Source organism: Rattus rattus, chromosome 14 (genome assembly GCF_011064425.1).
Source record: "Rattus rattus isolate New Zealand chromosome 14, Rrattus_CSIRO_v1, whole genome shotgun sequence".
Taxonomy (NCBI): Eukaryota; Metazoa; Chordata; class Mammalia; order Rodentia; family Muridae; genus Rattus; species Rattus rattus.
In genome coordinates, this window is record NC_046167.1 from 59,234,127 (window position 1) to 59,254,969 (window position 20,843).

The 20,843-nt window shown below is 41.3% G+C and overlaps 1 protein-coding gene across 1 annotated transcript in view; it reads right to left on the reverse strand.

Moving 5' to 3' along the window:
* Ofcc1 (orofacial cleft 1 candidate 1) overlaps positions 1-20,843 on the reverse strand; it is a 284,030-nt gene that overhangs the window by 256,050 nt on the left and 7,137 nt on the right. Inside the window, exons 2-4 of the mRNA XM_032884243.1 lie at positions 20,419-20,485; positions 19,945-20,121; positions 1,921-2,007 (exon numbers count right to left, since the gene is read on the reverse strand). Coding sequence (XP_032740134.1) covers positions 1,921-2,007; positions 19,945-20,121; positions 20,419-20,485 — 331 coding nt within the window. The remainder of the gene's footprint in view (positions 1-1,920; positions 2,008-19,944; positions 20,122-20,418; positions 20,486-20,843) is intronic.

Below are 20,843 nucleotides of genomic sequence, written 5' to 3' on the forward strand. Positions count from 1 at the left end.
GGAATGATCATTACGATAAGCAAACTAAGCCAGCCCCGAAAGACACATATCGCATGCTATCTCTCTTCTGCTGAATCTATACGTCTGTGTCTGGCTGCAGGAGAGTGATGGTGTGCTTTCTGTTGCTGTGATAAATCCTTGGCCAACGTCAACTTGAGAGGGAAAGGGTTTGTCTGCCTTACATTTCCATATCACCTTTGAGAAAACCAAAACAGGAACCTGGAGCACAAACTGAAGTGGATGCCGTGGAGGAACCTGGCTTACCGGGTTGTTCCCATGGCTTATCCAGTTTGCTTTCTTAGCCCAAAAAGTCCTCCCTGTCCAGAGGTGGTTCTGCCCACAGTGGACTGGATACTCCTATATCAATCATTAATGAAGAAATTTCTCCATAGACATACCCACAGGCCAGTCTGATAGAGGAAAATCCTCAGCTGATATCCTGACTCTAGATTGTATCAAGCTGACAGAAAAGTAATCAGCACAATGAAAACACACATACACATATACACATACACATACACATATACACATACACATACACATATACACATACACATACACATACACATATACACATACACATACATACACATACACATACACATATACACATACACATACACATATGCACACACACATACTCATATGCACACATACAGACACACACAGACACATACACATGCACACATGCACATACACAGAGACATGCGCACACATACACACATATACACACATATACAACACAGTCATATACATGCACATACACACAGAGAGACACACACAGACACACACACATTTATACACATATACACATACACATACACATATGCACACACATACACATACACATATGCACACACATACACATACACATATGCACACATACAGACACACACAGACACATACACATATACACATATACAACATGGACACACACATGCACACATGCACATACACAGAGACATGCGCGCACATACACACATATACACACATATACAACACAGTTATACACATGCACATACACACAGAGAGACACACACAGACACACACACATATCTACACATATACAACACAGACGCACACACATGCACACACGCACATACACACATACACATACACACATACACATACACATATGCACACATACACACATACACACACACACACATACACACACACGTACACACATACACATATACATATACACACATACACACATACACATACACACATACACACACAGAGAGGGGGTGGAGGAGAGATAGAAGGAGACTATAATGAAAGACAAACAACTCTAAAAAGGAGAACAAAAAAGGTAATAAAGAGAAAGACAAAATATCATGTATTTCACACTACTTGGGGATAAGGAAGGATGAGCACAAATTGAGGAGGAGGGATGGTGAAATAAAATGAATCTAAATTAAAACTCCGTTATTTGTTACATTAAGAAACTGATCTTGAAAAACCCCACAGAAGGACGAGTTGCTGACATGTCTGTGCTTTTGTGCTTGCCAGCTCCGTGATCACTTCCTGCCCTGCCTGAAGAACCTGAAGAGAACGGACAGTGTGCTGGCTGGCCATGCTTGACTGCAGAATGCTCCTTTAAATTCCAAGAGCAGAGAAGCTTTTGCGAAGTGGCGCTGTCCCTGGGACACATCGCAAGAGTCTCAGAATGGCACCAAGCCACTCACAAAGCAGCAGACGAAATCCGAGCCTGCATCGCTCATCCCACAGGCTAGCTGTCCTTGAGAGCGCACCCTCTCATCTGCCGCCCACCACGTTGTGTGCGGCTGAAACCTACCATTTAAATTGTAAGCTGTGGAACGAAACTGGAGCCGCACGCGTGATCTTTGCCACCTCATTTTCATGAATGGAAGAGAATATTCTGACACAAAAATTACATACTTAATTCTAGCTCACCCCGTCTGCTGACCTCCATCCGGCACTGCCTTGAGTTTCTTTCGTCCTCCATCAGTGGGTCAAAGTAATTTCTGCTGTATTCATTTCCTGTGGAAAGTCCACAAGGTAAGGGTCAGTGATTATTTTAGAAGCACATGAACCAAATGTTAATTTTGAAATCAACACCAGCATGAAAGGATCGTTTTAGCTACTTTATAAGCTTAATTTTTTACAAGTTTTCTAGGCCTCTCTCTCTCTCTCTCTTTTTTTGTAATTATCATTTTGTAGAAGGTCAGAAAAAGTAATTCAAGAAATAAGTTCCTGCTGACTTTCTGTTGCTAAAAAGTTAATGAGAAAATTATCAAAATGGAAGCTTAGACAGTAATAATTAAAAAGAGTGGGAAAATCACACTAACCCCTGTTACGTATATACCCAAGAAATGGATGTAACCAGAGAGGAATGATACGCTATGGACTCTCATGATTTTATTTATGGGCTTGTGTCTTATTAAACATATCATGCTGTGTACAGATGTTTAAGACAAACTTAGTCTTGTTTTAATTATGAGAACTAGCCAAAGTTCCATGTAGAGAAAGGGGGAAATTAAAAGAAGGAAGAAGAGAAAGAGGAAGGGAAGGAAGAAGAAGAAGAAACAAAAGAAAGAGTGGGTGCTGGGGGAGGTGGCTCCGTCTGTGAAGCAGCTTCTCCACAAACATGAGGAACAGAGTTTGGATCTCAGCAGCCATGTGCAAACTGGGCAGTGTGTGCTTCCAATCCCAGCACTGGGGAAGTAGAGACAGGAGGAGCGTTCTGGCTAGCTCGCAAATCGGCTAACATATTGAGATTCCGGGTCAGTGAGAAACTCTGTTATAAAAAGTAAACTAGAGAACAATTGAAGAAGACATCCAAAGATGACCTGTGACAGCTATGGTCATGTGTGCACATGTACATGTATACCAACCATCGCAAACACTTTTACCTCCTTTTACATCATACATATACATACATCACAGTGGGAAAAGGAACAAGGAAGGGAGGAAGGAGGGAAGGAGAGAAGGAAGCAGGGAGGGAGGGAGAGAAGGAAGGTAAGAAATAGAGGCCTGTATACTTATATTTTAGTCAATTTGAGTGATGTGAAAGGAGGTAAAAGTAATTTATCCTGAAATTTTATTGAGCACACATCAGTAAGTTGAGCACCACACCTCCAAATTTTCCACCATCTCTTCCCCACCTACTCAGGCCTCAATCGTCACTGTAGCATCAACCTTGACTGCAGTAATACAGAAAATAACGTGTTGTCACATTTCCAGATCTAGTCTCATTCTTGCTACACACGTCTGCTGCGAGAGGCTGGCACTCAGTAGCACCAAGGGGGATTCAAGATCCCTCCAACACAGTGGAAGCCATAGGCATCACAGGATGGAAGCCCCAGCACCGACAGTATGACTTAGAGAGAGAGGAGAATCTATGCCAGGGATGCTGGGATACACTGCGGTGCATTTGCTTCTGTTCCCAAGGCTAAAGGAAGTTCTGATGTGGACTCATATCTCTGTTTCTAAAGCAGCATTTTGCTAGCTTGCTTTTTGACCATCAGTCACTGTTTGCTCCATTGATGTAATTACTTCCACATTAGTGGAACAGTAGAACAGAAAATTTTGCTTTACTATGTGATCTCAATAAAGATGAAAAATTAATGTGCTTCAATTCTGTCAATTTATCCGTCAACAACTACTAGCTAGGATAAAGCTTGGAGATTTGTTGCTGGGTCTCTCTCCCACCATTCTCCAGATTTGCTGGTTATGTTGCTCACTTGTTTGTCTCAACCCAGAGAGCACTGGGAAACCATTTCTCCTAAAGCCATCAAAACGACTCAGCTCCCTCGACGCAAAGTTAGTGGCGTGTTCTATTCTATATTGCCTCCCCAGTACAGTCATCCACGGAGACCCATTACCTAAGTGCTTTCCCAGTTTACAAAACTCAAGCTCTTGGCCCACCAACACAAGCAATGAGTTTATAACAAGCAAGCTATTCAGGACCTTCATAAATCAAACAAAATTAAATCATTTTCAACCAATAGTCTGTAAGAGTGTCAGACAATGTCTGTGTCTGTGGCTTATACATCTGCATATTCAACCAGTATTCTAAAAGGAAGGAAGGAAGGAAAAAGAAATCTGAAAGTAAGTTGCATCCATACTCTACATGCCCACGCCTTCTTTTTTTCTTTTCTTTTCTACTTTTTTCTTTTCTCTTTTCTTTTTCTTCCTACTGAATAATGAATCATAACAACCGTTTATGCAGTGTCTATATCATACAAGATATAACTACTCTCGAGAAGATTTGAATACCCACAGAAGGATTGTAACGGTTCACGTGGAAACACGATGGTATTTTGGATCCAAGACTTGAACATCTTTGGATGTAATCTGGGAAGTTCTGACAAACCCCCTCAGCGGTCATGGAATGGGGGTATTGGCCCTGAGCCCTCCAGCCATTTCCATCTTCCTTCCACGTGTGGTGATGGGCTCTGCCCAGCTGTGCATGAAGGAAGCCTGTGCTTACGGGGTGTCAAGCTGCTCCCTGCGCACTTGGGGATCGCTTACATGATGGAGAGAGATCACCTTATGTCTACATGGACTGCTCCTGCTGTGTTCCCGGTGAGTGGGTAAACATGTGAATTATGTACAGTGATTCCCTTAGTAGTTCCCATTGTGGAATATCACATGTAGCCTCATGGACGATATATGAACCGTTTTGCCCATACCAAAAGGTCACTCTCACATGCTTAGAATTGGTCCCCTTAGTATTCTTTTGTATGATATTGGATATTTATAAGGGTCATGTGTTGTATAATTCATATACTTTTCTATTACATTTCACCTGTGTTCTATATTGTTTTGTATGTTTCGTACCAATATTATATGCTATCCACTGTCCACCTCCCCTACTTGAACACAAGCTCTGTTAAGGCAAAGACATGTGAAAGAATAAAGATTTTAAACTATTCCCCACTGACCCTGCTGAGAGGACAAGTGCACCTCACAAAAGAATAACATAACATGTTTTGGGGAAATAGTCTGGCCATAGCCATCACAAACCATCTGGCCTCGATTAGACCTGACTCAACAGTCCTGAGAAAAACAAGAACTAGGGTCAGTTTGCCCCAGAAGCAGGGTGGCCTAGAGTTGAACTGAGCCCAAGTTAGATCATGTGTGCCAATGTGAACCAACCAATGAAGTTGCTTTGAGTGACTGTTGCCAACTGCCTATGTAATTTTCCCTATATATCTCTTCCCCTAATTGGGCTCGGAGTCGACTCTTCTGGCTCCTGTGTGAGATACGTGTCATCCCCAGAGCTCTGGTTCCTCAAATATACCTCTTGTTTATTACATCAAGACCGGTTTCTCATGATTTCTTGCGGGTTGCATCGTCTCGAGATGTGAGTGGGGGTCTTCCCCACCCCAGTGGTCTTTCAATGCACACCCTCACTGCAGCACACGTGGTACCTAACAAAGAGCCTGCTGCACGGACTTGCTCAGAATTCAACTCGAATTCATTTAATAAAATTCCCTTGAGATTCTACCATGAAATCCAGACACTCTCTGTCCCTAATGGGAACCTTTTTACCCCCATTCATTCTTCTAGTCCTGACTAGTCCCGCTCTTCTGTGATTTCCTTCACTACCCTTAATGCCTCCTACTTCTTTTAGGTTTATACTGTCTAAGAACCAAACTTATATCTCAATTTTACAAAACCAAATGACAGAGCTAGAGAAATAGCTAAGTGGTTGAGGGCACTTGATACTCTTTGCAGGGAACCTAGGTTTACTTTCGAGTGCTTTTCACAATCATCTCTAACACTGATTCTAGGGGATACGGTGTTCTTTTCTGACCCCAGTGGGCATAAGGCATACATGTGGTGAATGCACATACATATATACCTATATGCTATATACATATTACCTACATACCCATATACTACATATATACTATATACTGCATACATATACTCATGCATACTTAAGTACTACATATATACCTATATTCTGCATACATTCATACATGCATAAATACTAAGCACATATATACATACACACATGCATACTCACATACATACATGCAAAATATATAGACATAAAATAATAAATATGTCTTTCTTTCTTCTTTAAGACAAAAACCCTATATGGGTCTAGCCTGAGAACACAGCCTGCTCGTAGAGCTGGCCTTCAGGAGAGCAGCCACATGAAGGAAGCTTATGATTAGGAACAGCCAGATCAAGACCACAGGGAAAGGGAAGCCTGGTCTTAAACAAACATCACAAAAACACACATGTACAGTAAGCACACTTTCTTAGTTACCGCCATGTGTCCGAGGTACCTAGAGTTGTAATTTAGCAGAGCAAGCCATGGACGCCAAACCATCTTCATGCTGTGTGATATCTATTCATTTTGATATGTGGTGTCTGTCCAATTCCTCACACCTCCAATGCCTCTTGAGTGCTCACCAGCTCCTTCCTGTAATTTAAGTCAATCTTCAAATCAAATAAGAAAAACTGTCCAATATTAAAATGACCACTCCCTACCACTGACTACTACTCTTTGTTTGCCTAACGAATCAAAAATTTTTAACGTGGTACAGGGAGTGAAAGATGTGGCTCATGAATCTTGAAGTTTTGTCTCAGTTCTAGCCCTCAATGCTAGCGTTTCACTGAACAGCATCAGGATTTAATCAAGTGGGGCAGTTTTAGGATCAGGTTGATATTTCCAGGAGCTAGGTTACTAATAAGATGAATTATTCCTCAACGCGTCCTCATCATTCACAATATGCTTTTGGATATAACTAAGCCATCTCACAGGGAAATGAACAGACCCACTGAGAAATTCAAAGTAGGGCACTTAGCTATACAAATACAATAGTTTTTTATGTGACTGGTAGTTAACTCTCTGTGATACCCAGGTGAAGGAGACGCCAAGCACCCGTATGCGTGTCGGTACACTCATACATAGGAGGCAATTGGATGTGACATGTAAAACAGCAAACTGGCAAAGCGGTTGTGTAGCTCTCTTCATATCCCAGCATCCCTTCTAACTTCCTGGTGGTAGCTGTTCAGGGTTGCGAATCGGCATCAGTTGGAACGTTTCTTCTGTTGTTTCTCTGAGCTGGGGGAGGAAGGCATTCATGCTTGCCTCCTGCCTTTCCTCTTGTATCGGATTTTCCTGTCATTTAACTCAGAGTATCTCAGAGCATAATCAGAGCTCCAAAACTACACCACACGTGAACTTTGCTCAGGAAGCCATCCTGTGTGCACCCAAGCAATTCCTTGGGAGCTGTAAGAGCAAGAATAAAATTACCCAGGCTTGTGCCTTGACTCAGTGAGGCAATCAGTTCCTCTCTCATCAGCCGCATGAGTTCCAAAGAAAGGAAACTCAGAAGCCACTGGCTGCTACTACTGTGCCTGTGTGTGTGCATGTGTGTGTGCACATGTGCGTGTCGAGGGGGGGTTGTTATTGGTTTTACTCTGATGCTTTCCCCCATAAATCCACCTGCTGCAGCTCGCTTTTTACCACCAGCCACTCCATTTTCTATAATACACCATAAACTCAATACAAACAAGGCCGTCTGTGACTGTGTTACTAAAGACTTTATGTTCTGTGACTATAGCCACATAGCAACATTTTACAAATTAGAACACTCTCTTCAATGTTAAAGGAATGAGGCCTAGAAAACCAAAGTTTAATTTGACTCCTCTGGGCTTTCTAAAAATATTTGAGATCCTCATTTTGAGAAAATCTCATACAAAGATCTTAGCTTTAAAGTTCCATGGGGCTGGATAGGTTAACTAAATCTATGAAATTCAACTGTGGAACTTGGAGACAACAGGACAATTTAGGGTGGCGGGAGGTCCATCAAATTCTATCATAATAAACCCGATCATGGTCTTCATAAGGCCGGTGTGCAAAGCCTTTTGAACAAAAGGTTAAGAGACTCTTTCTCTCCTGTTCCTCCTTTGATCATCCCTTTCTCTTTCCTTTCTGTCTCCCTTCCTTTTTGTCTTTTCAGCACAAAGAATGGACCCCAGGCCCTCACACACCTTAGTTCAGTCCTCTGTCCTGACTCAAACGACTATGACTTAGTAAACTGAGAACAGATCGTTTAAAGTCAAGTCCTGACTACACCACACACCAAGCAAAACAATAAAAACTCCAAGAAACAGATACAAAGCCAATAACAAACATCTCAGTCACTGAGATGGGTGCCCAACACCCTTACTTTCATGAGAAAATGAGAGTGTCGTAAGGTTACTATTGCTAGGATGAAAACACCATGATCAAAGCAGTTTGGAGAGGAGAGGGTTTATTTGACTTACACTTCCATATCATTGTCCATTATTGCTGGAAGTCAGCACAGGAACTGAAACCGGGTAGGAACCTAGAGGCAGGAGCTGGTGCAGAGGTCATGGAAGGAGGCTTGCTCGTCACGGCTTGCTCAATCTGCTCCCTTAAAGATCCCAGGGCCACCAGCCCAGGGATGGCACCTCCTACCATTGGCTGGGCCCTCCCCGTCAATCTCTAATTAAGAAAAATGTCCTACAGGTGATTTCAATTGAGGCTCCCTCCTCCTGGATGGCTTTAGCTTGTATCAAGTTGACATAAAACTAGCCAGGACAAAGGAATAGCCAAGATAAAGTTACTGAGAAGTTTTTGTTGTCTAATTATAATTAGAATACAGAATGATTTTGTTCCCTGAGAACATTGTAGGTTTTTTGAAAATGTTGTAAGAACAGGAAAGATATTACTTGAATAGTGTATTGATGCCTGGATATTTATCAAGAGCCATTAACTGTTACAGATCCCAACTCTAGAGTGTTCAGGGCTGTGGTGGGATTACAGCTATAGAAGCAGTACCTGCGATCAAAGCTTCACACAAGCCTTCATAATTGATTCATAAATATTAGTGTTTCATATCAGTTCATTCATGATCAACACAATTATTAACCTTCTTCAGAGACTACAGAGGTAAGATGAGTTTTCCTCTTTCTTCCTTCTGAACAAGCTAAATTATGAAAATGCTCATTATATACATTGTTTTTATATTAAGTTAAGTGTCCATTGATGAAAAAATTTACCCTAATGAAGCCTTAAATGTAATTCATGCCACATTCATTGCAAGAGCTTCAAGGAAGAGAAAACTATTCAATTAATGAGGTGATAACCAGAGGGTGAGGTCTGTGGTTAAAGCCTAATGGCTGCCAGCATTTATTTCAGAGTCTGAGAATGCACACAAGAGCTTGTGTCCTGTTAGACAAATCAGCTTCCTTGACTGACTGCTCAGTCCCACTTCCGTTCCAAACCTTGTGGGTATTTCATATATCAGTGATTGGAAAAGCTAAATAGGGTAATAGTCGGAGTTTGCTAACAGGTTCTAATTAATTGAGCCATATTCTTCCTTCCCCCCAAGGCCCTCTCTAACGGGTAAACCACTAGAGTGCCATGAAGTGCATAATTGCTGCGGGGCTCTCTCCCGAGTCCCTCAAGGCAGGAAAGCATCCTGTGCTTGCTGGACCTGCAGGCCTCCATAGAACTGAAGCGTGTCCCTAAGTTCCTAATGCCAAAACAGGACGGAGCTTCCTGTGTGTAAGTAACTGTGGTGATTCAAAGGTTATGTTTAAGTATACCTTATTCCCACACATACAAAAGACCTCCGAAAGTCATATCAAAGAAGGTGTTCTTTCTACAAAGTTTGAGGCTTAGTAACATTCTCCTCTGGCGTATTGCTCCTCCGATTCTGAAATGCTGGCTGTCCTTAGACTTCAACTACAGCCCTCCCCTTTCTGGTTACACGCTCATTAGTTTTACCTCTGTCCATCCCAGAGCTCTACATTTATGCATTACACGTAAGGCCTCATTGGGATTAATTATTATCAATGGAAGCTTACTTCAATATGAAAACAATTTATATAACGAATCACTAGATTTAGCTCAGTCAAAATTAATAACATTGCTAACAAATCGGGCAACTCGTGGGTAAGCTTCTTATCGCATGAAGTAAAGTGACTGGGGCTTTCTACCTTTTATAGAACTTCTGAGCAATCCATCACATGAGACTAAGAAATTTTTATTTCCTATTCAATTCCTTTTAACATAGGATAAAACAGAGCCTACAGTAATTCTCAGTGAAATTGTTTGGACACTAAGACCTAATATCTGCTGCAAACTAAGGTTAGAAAACCTGTTGGTACTAAATGCTTTACTAAAATGGAAGTAATACCTATTGAACTTAAAGCTGAGACCTAATAAAGTTTCATACAGAATTGTATTTGCATAAAATAATTTACATCTGGTTGAACAAACAAACAAACATTTTAAAAATTTCATCAAATATTTCAGGGAATGTAGCTAAGTTACTTGGCCACCTGTCCCACTCCTAAGAGACTTGCTATTACATCACTAGTATGTCAGGGAAAACTGACATTGTTCTGGTTCTGTTTATGCCACACACAGCTGGTCTTGGGTTAGGTAAATGCCTGGATCTCTGTGCACTGCTCTCTGGTCTACGTTCCAGAATTTCTGTGTTTGGGAAAATTCCTAAGCACCCTTTTCACCATCCTGTGGACTGATTCTTAGGTTCACATTTTTGTAATAAAGAGACATAAATGTCATTGGCACATAGCTCAGTGAACTCATCTGTCACCGTTGAACTGAGTAATACAGTATATACATGACCACTAAAATAAGTCTTACAATAGTCTATCTTACTCCAACAGTCTCTGATGGATTTTATACGATAGTTTCAAACCTTCATATTGGTGTTTCCCTAACATTAACTTGAAGAGAAGATATAGAAGTTACCCTTGCTTGCCAGATGGGCTTCAAGTGGCATACCTAAAGATGTAGAAAAAGAAAGGCTGGAGAGATGTTTCAGTGGTTAAGAGCACTGGCTACTCTTCCAGGAGTCCTGAGCTCCATTCCCAGCAACCACATGGTGGCTCACAACTATCTATAATGGGATCTGATTCCCTCTTCTGGCTTACATTAAGACAGAACACTCAACTACATAAAATATATGAATAAATCAGAAAAGGAAAAAGAAATAGAAAAAGAGCTGAAAAGAAGGCTGAGTGAGGAAACCGCTTGCTGTTAAAATGGGAGAGCTTGAGTTCAGCTCTTTCACACTAACATGTGTCTATGAACCCTTCACTAGGAAAGGCGGGGAGACAGGCAGATCCTGGGGCTCAGTGATCAGCCCCACAGCTAAAGAGGAAAGCTCCAAGGCTAATGGCTGACCCTGTCTCTAAAGCTAAAGTGAAGTGAGATTGAGGAAGAGAGCAAACCTCTCCTTCTGGCCCTCACAGCTGGACACAGAGGCAAGTGCAGCTGTAAACAGACATACACACGAGGGTCTGAACACACACACACACACACACACACACACACACACACACACAGAATGACAATGGACCTTTTGTTTCTTGGGCAAGTCTGTGTAAGCCTCTACAGATAAGCAGTGTCTTTTGAGAAGAAAATAAATTAAAGTTTTGCTATTTTATTGACATTCCCAAAATTCCAATACTTGATTAAAATAATCTTTCCAATTGGAAATTTTTCTAGAATTCTGTGATTCATTTCTTAAAAACACCACCCAAAATAAGAAGAGGACACTTAAATTATTTAAACAAACTAATCAGATATTTATGTAAATATTATCTCTGTAAAAACTGGGTTTGTCTAAAGCATTTGGATGTCACCCTGTTAGTCAAATATCTACGTAAAATGTTTCTATGTTTCAGTGAGAAGGGTGCTTTCCTGTGTGTTTATTTTTAGTTCTGTAAATCAATGAAAAAGATTAAAATCACTTAGGAACCAAATGGTTTCTAAAGACACAAATTCAGGTCAGTTCAATGAACCTAAAGCAAACGATTTTCCTATATATTTCCTTTTTCTTAATAAGAGTCGAAATGTCCCGAAGCAAAAAAAATTATATATTTTTACACGTTCTATAAATTTTATACAATATCTGTTCTCCATCTTTAGGGAAAAACAGCTATAAATGGGAACAATGTAAACCATTTTATACAAAATCACTTCTGCAATCGCCCAGGTTATGTGCACTACGGGGGAAAATGGTTCTGCTTGTGCGTGTGTGTGCTCCTTCCAAGCTGGATACTGAACCCGAGTATCTAGCTGCTATTTGAATCACAAACCTTCATATTTGTTGGTCATGAAGACAAATCAAGGATTGCAATTTGAAAACTCTAACCACCACTCAACCATTGCAGTTCTTCTGTCCTTCATTCAAGAGACCTCTCCTCACTTTTCTGGAAAGATCTTCAGTGCCAGATGGCCAGCACTCACTGTGCTCATCTGTGGTACACCTATTGTTGTCTGTCCATATGACCTCTGCCTTTCTGCTCACAGTTGAGATCCTACACACATAATGAACCTCTTGAAAATCAAATGACCACACATCCATCATGAAACCACATCGCGAGACATCTTTATAAAGCCACATAAAAGAGGGGTTGGAGAGATGGCTCAGCCGTTGGGAGTGCTGGCTTGTGTTCCAGAGGACGCAGGTTCAGTTCCAGGCACCGACATGATAGCTCACAATTGTCTTTTACTCCTGTTTCAGGCAATCTGAGACCCTCATACCAACATACATTCAGGCAAAACACCTATGCACATGAAATTTAAAAAAAAAATCACCTGGGAAAAAAATCACTTTCTATTTCTAAAGATGTAGCCATACTAGCTCTCAGGACTTCTGTGACTGTCAACACTGATTCCAGCTGATATTCTTTCTGGGTCAAGCCACGTTCTGTCCATTATCTGCTTTGGTTTGCTCAAGTCTTGATCACATGCTTCTCCCATGCATGTTCCATAATAGTGACAAGGGAAGAGATGTGACTACCTTATAGGTCAGGAGAGGGCTGACAAGGATGCTGGCATCCATCTGGTCAAGAATCTCTCCCTAGGACTCAGGGATAAGTGCCTGAGATGAGGCCATAGGGCATGAACAGTGGACCCAGCAGTATAAATGAATGGAAATCACAGAACTATAGTCCTAAACTCCTCTTGTCTCTGGGCCTGAGACACTAACACAAGATCATGTCATATGCCTGACCTTTCTAGCAGTCTTTCCCAGAGAGCATAATGCTGTTCCCTAGAAAGGAAGGCTGAATTCAATGTAGAATTCCATCAGTGACACACAACTTTTTTCTCCAGTGGCCGAGAAATATTTCGAGGAATTCACCCAATATCTACAGAAAATTATGTTTCTCTTTTTATAAAAGCAATTCGTGTCCAATTGCTAAGATGCCAAATCATGTCACTGATTTATGAAAACCGATTTTCCTAGCTCATTTATTCTTCCATTTGAAGTCTCTGTTCACAGTAGGCCACTCTAGCCCACAGATATTTAGACATGCTCAGTCCTAACCGAGGGTTTAACTTAATCAACTCACCTGGGATCAGTTGTACCAACTGTGTTGCTTTTATCCACAAAGTACTTGTGTTGGGGACACAACTCAGGGGCACAGCAATTGCTCAACATATGATCGGTTGTAGATTCAGTCCCCCAAAACATAAAGTAACCATGTTTTAGATTTCAGAGTTTCTCACATTTTGGAATATGTACATATATTTTATAGTATATATCAAGGATGGAACCCAAATCTAAACATGAGATTACTTTATGTTCTTTATTTTATAGTGTTATTAAAATTTTACTTTGCATCTTATTTGTATATTTTTATTAAGAAAATCAGTTCTCTCCTTTCATCGTACGTATCCCAGGACTAGAGCTCAGATAACCAGATGTGCTGACAAGCAGCTTTCGTTACCGATGTGTCTCTCCATCCCTTGATTATAACTTTATGTAATACTTTTAGTGAGTGTGTATTATGACAACAAGCCATCATATTCAGATTAGGCATTCTCAATCTTACATGTTATGATGAACACACACACACACGTACATGCACACACACACACACACACACACACACACACGTGTGCTCACACTTTTTCTTGTTTGTCTCATGCTTCTGGAGTGCCCAATTCAAGTAACGTTATTCATAAACTACGTATAAAAACCTTATATAAGGAAACACAACCTTTGCTTTTGTAAAGTGTTCAATTAACTGGAATTCTCCAGTTCCCACAGTCTGATCTTGCTGCTGGAGTATGTCTGGGGATCATGGAGGTCCTATAAGCCTACTCCCTCACATCTCTTCCTACACATGAAATAATGTCTGGAGACTAGAAAATATCCAATAAATGTCTTCTTCAATGAATGAGATCAAAATAAAAAGATAGATATATAAGGAAATTTAGTGAGGCAAATAAGGACATATCCATAATTTTAAATAAAGCAGTACAGAAATAATGTCCAAATAATTATGCCTATACCATGTCAATAATGAGATGTGTTCAACAGATAATCCTGGTCATATGAACTGCAGTGGATACTAAGTAAATTCTTGATGAATTCATTTATTTTTTCCTTTGTCTTGCTTTGGCTTCCTGTCACCAATTACAATATAATTTGTTCCCAGTGTTTACAGTTTTGTTTTGCTTTGCTTTTTATATGGAGGAGCGTTTCGCCTGCATGGATGTCTATCACTACCGGCATACTGTGCTTGTGCAAGCAAAAGCGACCACTAAATCCCCTGGAACTGTAGTTACAAAAAAAATGTAAGTCATCATGTGGGTGCTGGTAGCTGAAGCCACCTTCTCCAGAAAAGTTGGTACTACTCTTGACTGCGGCTGAGCCATCTTTCCAGACCCCTGTCTTGTGTAGGCATGATGGGTCACTAACTCCAGAGGCCTCTCTACCACTGCAGAAGTCCCCCCCCACCTCTGCCCTCTGTCATAAATCCAGGATGCAGGAATGTAGCCTAGGCTGGACCAACGGAGCACCCTTCCCTAGAGCATGGAGGGAACGAACATAATAATCACTCGTCACAGTGGGGAAGGCTCTATTGGAACACAACTGTTCTACCATGACAGTCGCTGCACTTCAAACTTCCTAACCCTGCAGGCAGGTTGGTTTCTGTCCCATGACACCGTCAGTCCTCTGAGCTCATGAAATCCTCCCATCTAAATCAGTCAGGAATCATTGGTGTTGTCCCCAACAAGGAACTCTCGGTATAACATGCTCACTCGAGGACTCTGATAGTCCAACTGTCTCTGAAGGAGATGCCACCCTGAGATGTATAGCAAAGGATCATGGGAACACTGTCATCTTGAATGACTGGGATAGAGGACAGAATGGGAAGGGTGTTCTCGGCATCCCAGGAGCTGATTTATGACAAATAAAATAGTTTTATCTGCCTGCTATACACCAAAGTAATTTTAGCCATTTCCTTTCCTTTCTCTTACAATAGTCTGAGTGAAACTTAACTATTAAAAGAAAGGGAAAAAATGGATAAAATCTCCCATTTACAATCACATCTCTCCCGTTAGCTGAACTTCTTGTTGTCTTCTCTGTCTTTATTGCTTACTCTTTCCTCGTTCCATGGCCCTTTCTTGTCCCTGCCCCGGATTTCATTTTCCTGCCATTTAGAATGGTCAATAACTACTCTTTTAGTGTCACCATGTTATATATTCATAGTGGTAAAGATTGTCCTTTCTGGCTCCCCAGCCTCTGGCTTCAGTGGCTTAGGAAACTGTGCCGATACCTTGCTCTCTCTGAAATTACAGGCAGCTGGGCCTTCTCTCCCTCTCTCCTTTTCAAGTGTCTGGAACTCACCAGCAGTGAGCCAAGAGGATGATGGACAAGAATGCTGGGACCTGTACAACAGTGTACACAGGAAAGAACAAAGCAAGGCCGAAGAGAGGCAACCCCAAAGGACATGTGTGCTTCTCTCTGGAAATTCAATGGCGGACTAAGCCGTTTGCTAAGTGCCTATAAAGGAAAGGCCAATAGTCACTGAAAGAATATGAAATCAGCTTTCCCTAGAAGTTGATATGCAAAGCAGAGCACCTCCATGTGCAGCAAGAGCAGGAAGGAGCCTCGGAATGGCACCTTCTCCCCTGATTTCCTTGCCATTTGCACCAACCAAAAATGCCTAACATGAACCCACAACGTACTTCACAACACACAGTAGCTTTCCTTGAGAAGATCTCAGTAGAAAGCTTGTGAGGATGTCTTCGCAATGGGATGCACAGGTAAATAAAGAGGACATCCAAACTCATCTAAAATCCTAGCAGACTATCCAGGAGCTGTCCATTCTATCTGTTTCTAAAGGCAGATGTCTCGGTTACTTTGCTATTGCTATGACAAAACACCATGACCAAGACAACGTATAAGAGAAAGCATTTAAGTTGGGGGTCATGGTTCCAGAGGGTCAGAGTTGATGACCATCATTGTGGGAGCGTGGAAGCAGGCAGGCGGGCAGGTGGGCAGGCGGGCAGGTGGGCAGGTGGGCAGGTGGGCAGGCATGGTACTAGAGCAGGAGCTGAGAGCTTACATCTTGAGACTAGACCATGAAGCAGAGTAAGCTAACTGGGAAGAAAATGGGCCTTTGAAACCCCAAAGCCCACTCACAGTGACACAACTTCTCCAATAAGTCTATACCTCCTAATTTCTTTCAAACAGTTCCATCAATCAGGCATCAACATACTTGAACATATGAACCTCTGGGGGCCATTCCCATTCGAACGACGGCAGCAGGTGTGTCCTCACTCGTTGTTCTTTGACTCTGCTTCTGGGTTCAAGCCACAATGAACTTAAGATCTTTTCTTGTATAAAGTTTATTTTTAGAAAACCCCTCTTCTAGACTTTCTCTCTCAGACACTATTTTTAATCTAATAATTTTATTCGTCCTTGAGATAGCCCATATTAATAAGAAGCACTGGAATTTGGCCATCATTTACAATGGTTTCCTTTAAAACGCATCTTTAAGGGGCGAGTGTGCTGATATGTACTCGTCAGATGACAGTTTGTGCTAATTACAATATCATGGGAGGAACGGATGGCTCTTCTCCTTGTCTAAGTAATCGCATTGGCAGACGGTCTGAATGTTCTTAAAGTTGTTTAAAAAGGGAACGCTGTGTTCTGTGCTCTCTGGCAGTTTCTAAATTCACATATTTAAAATATTCTTCCTTGTTCACAGACCATAAAATCGCACATCTCATTTGCAATTGAATTTTTAGAGGCTCTCCCAAAGTGGGGGAGCGATGCATCAAATGTACTTTTTCTAAGTTGGCTGTGTTCCAGGACAGACGTGTAAACCCCTCTCTATTTCACTGTCTGACGAGATTGGTGCACATGCTAAACATTTCCTGGATTCCCACATAAAACTTTTTTCATCTTTGGTTGCTTCCACCTGGCTTTACTTTGCGTTATAGCTTTGCTCTGTTTTCCAGAATCAGGCCAACTATCACTCATGAAAATGACTACTTCCCACACCCATTCTTATCTCTCTGAGAGAGATACTCAGTCCATGGACGATTCCCAGAGAATTGAAAATGGGGACTGGCGAGTGTTAAGGTTGAAATTATATACATACTCTTTGCCAAAGAAAAAACATAAAATACTGGACATCTCACATTGTTTGTGGGTTGATAGCATACTATTTTGGCGATATTAGTTTGATTCATTTTGTGTGGTCTACAGTTCTTTTCTTTTGGCTAATGTTTGCCGACAATATGCACTTTTTACCTGAAGTACATATTTACCTGTTTCTGAATTGAGTAGCAATTTCTTCCAAATTGAAATATTCCCTCCTGGAGGGAAAAAGGAGGCTAATGAGATGTGGGAAGTAAGCATGTCTCAAGTCTCAGGAAGTTCCTGAAACTAAAAGTAATCACAATGTCCCAGCCTTAGGTTACAAGAACAATAAACAATTGCTGGATAGAAGAGACTCCCTACTGTGCAGGACCTCCTGGAGGAGGATCTCCAACCTATGAAGCTGCATATACTGCAGGGAGCTCCAGAGATGGAATTTTTATGACTTGTCATCCATGTTGGTCTGGGCTTTTCAGAGAGGCAGATAGCTTTGAGTCATCTGTTCTTGTAACTCCGCACTCATAAGCCTATACATAACCCCAAGAAACATGATCTACCAAATAGGATTTTACTGTTATCATTACTTTGGCAAGTTGTGGGTACCTTATTTGTGGTGATCAGACATTTGTTTGATCTATCATCATCTATCTATCTATCTATCTATCTATCTATCTATCTATCTAGTTAGCTAGCTAGCTAGCTACATATCTATAGAAAGATAGATATAGATATAGATATAGATATAGACATCATCTATCTATTTATATTGTCTCTCTTCCCCTTTTTCTTCTTCTCCTCCTCCTCTTCCTTTATCCCCTTTCTTCCCTCCATTTGCTTCTCTGCCACATTGAGTCTGTGCCACATTCTCTCACAATAATGTACTATGCTGGCCCAGGCTCAAGGCAATACAAGTCATAACCATGGACATAAATCTCCGATATCATGAGCCAAAATACATCTTCCTCCCTTGCTTATAAAATACTGATAGTAGCCAGATGGACCTAGGAGAAGATCTGCCAGTTACCTCCTGTATGCAATACCCTCTTTTTTAGCAGCAGAGTTTCAATTTCAGCATGACACTTGGCTCCTTGCTAATGACAACATCTCCTAGAGTCTCTTACATCTACCTGTGGCCAGGGAGCTAATTTCCAACAAAAGACACAAGAACAGAAGTAGCATGTCTAACTACCTCTACTCAGCCTTCTCTTTCAATGCTTGGAACATAGACATGCTATTGAGTGACTTTTAGATATTAACTAAAAACAGCAGCTTAGGAATTACAGGGTCTTGATCACTGTTCAGGTTGCCTCAATTGCACCGCTGAATTTGTTTTCTGTTACATAACTCCTGAGATTTGCGACACTACAGGATACGCTGTGCACAAAGTGGCCAACGTATGGCTCATATATCATAGATAGTCATGGATGTACACTGTTGCTAGCCATCCATCCTCTCACTGGGCCACAAACTTCCAAGAAAAGCACTTGTATATATAGCATGCAACGAAAAGAAGTGCCAAACAAAAGTTGTTTGACGTGAACATAGATGATATGATGTGATTGCAGAGGGTAGCAACCACTAAGTTGGCAGAATTTTCACTAAGCCTCGGGAGTTAAAAATCACAAGCTAACCTACTGGGATGTGGAGAGCCTGCTCTGTACAGGTGGGAATCGTGATGATCCTGCTAAGTGGGACCAGCCGAGAGCACATCTGCGCCAGCTCATGCTTCATTTACCTCAGAGTTTCCCCTCAGAAAGCTATTTGGTCATTAAATTCTGATGTCTTCCGGCTTGTTCGGGGTGAAGAGGAGAGCAAAGACAGCAAGTTTTAATGGCGTCTTTCTTTGTAGGTAGAGATTCACCTGAGCTTAGAGGAAATGCAGCTCCCAGGGCAGGAAGAGCGGCTACAGGTATTGCCAAAGAGACTATAAAGAGATTTTCTTCCATAGGCAGTGATAGGATTCATGATCAGAGAGTCCCCTCAGCCAGAGAATAAAGAAGGTTTTCTTTGCAAGCAAATTACTACAAGGGATTCTAAATATTAAAATATTATTTCTTAATTTATTTGTAAACTCTTGCATGGGTTTCTAGAAACTATATGGAAAATATGATTCACCTAAAGGAAGGAACAGCTACAGTCTGAAGCCCAAAATAAAATATCAACCTAGTTCTTGATTATATTAGCCTGGTGACATTCTATGAGCAACAGTGTCAACCATCAAGGCCCTGTCTGCAACAACATAGCCACGAGTCTTAGCACTCTGGCATCGCAGGACTTCTTCATTCCAACGGCCCAAAGTAGAGTGAATTCATTCCTTTACATCCTTGACCCGCAAAGCTGTGTATCACCTGTACCCAATGACTGCACGGGTCCTCAACCGCATCACCCGCCCCCCTCCCCTTTCCCCAATCAAATCTTCCTCAGAAGCTGTACGGGCATGCTTGAATGGAATGCCAGGTTCCTGTTCAGGATGCCCAGGTCAGATGAGAAGAGCAGTAAGCGTCACCGAGTGTGAGCATAATCGGGACCGAAGTCACACCTTTGGGTCCTGCTGAGGCTGGCAGCCTGGATTTTTGTCGATGAGCCGCGAGGGTGTGATCCGGCACGTCACGTCTAATAACTTTCTCTTTTGGAGTCTGATGTGCCGAGAGTTCTGGGCTGCTCATGTTAAAACCTGGATTCCCGGCCCCTTCCGTAGCTTCTGTGTGTTCTTTAACTAGAGCAAAACAAGGAGGTCAGAAGATCACACAATAAGGCTGATGGATTCCAGTGCTAAGCAGAAAATTACTCCCAGTAATTCTTGTGCGGAAAGACTCCAGTGTATCGTCCTCAAATGTCACCAAAACAGAATTAGGTTAAAATTAACTCTTAAAAAAAAAGAATAAATGATTAAAATAATTACAAATTGCACCCTGACAAGCTAGAGCAAAATTTCGCCCTCAGCCATTTGTCTGTAATTAGTTAATTAATCCTTACACAAATTATGAGCAATAACTCATCAAGCAAGGCTCACCCATCAGAAATTCAGCCGACGTGGATTTCTTCTGCTTAGTTTGTTTCACAGCCTTCTGCTGAAACTTCTGGAGGGAAATTGTTAAATGAATAAATTAGCTAAAGAATGAAGATCATCATTTATGATCCACAACTAACACAGTATCTTAAATATGGGATGGCGGATGGCATTGAAATGTCATTTAATTTACATCTCTCCTAAAGGGGTCAAACACTAATTGAACATCAGAAGTGGAAGAATTAAATAAAATAGGATAAGAAAAGTTAATACAAATGCCAAATGAAGGTCACATTAAAATACTTTGTTTTTATCATTTTTAATTAATACAAAGAGCCCTCAACAAATTAAGAACACTGGAAAACTTGCACAGTTCAATTTGCATTCGTTCAGACTGGGCTGAGATACGATCTCATTTTGGTAGAACA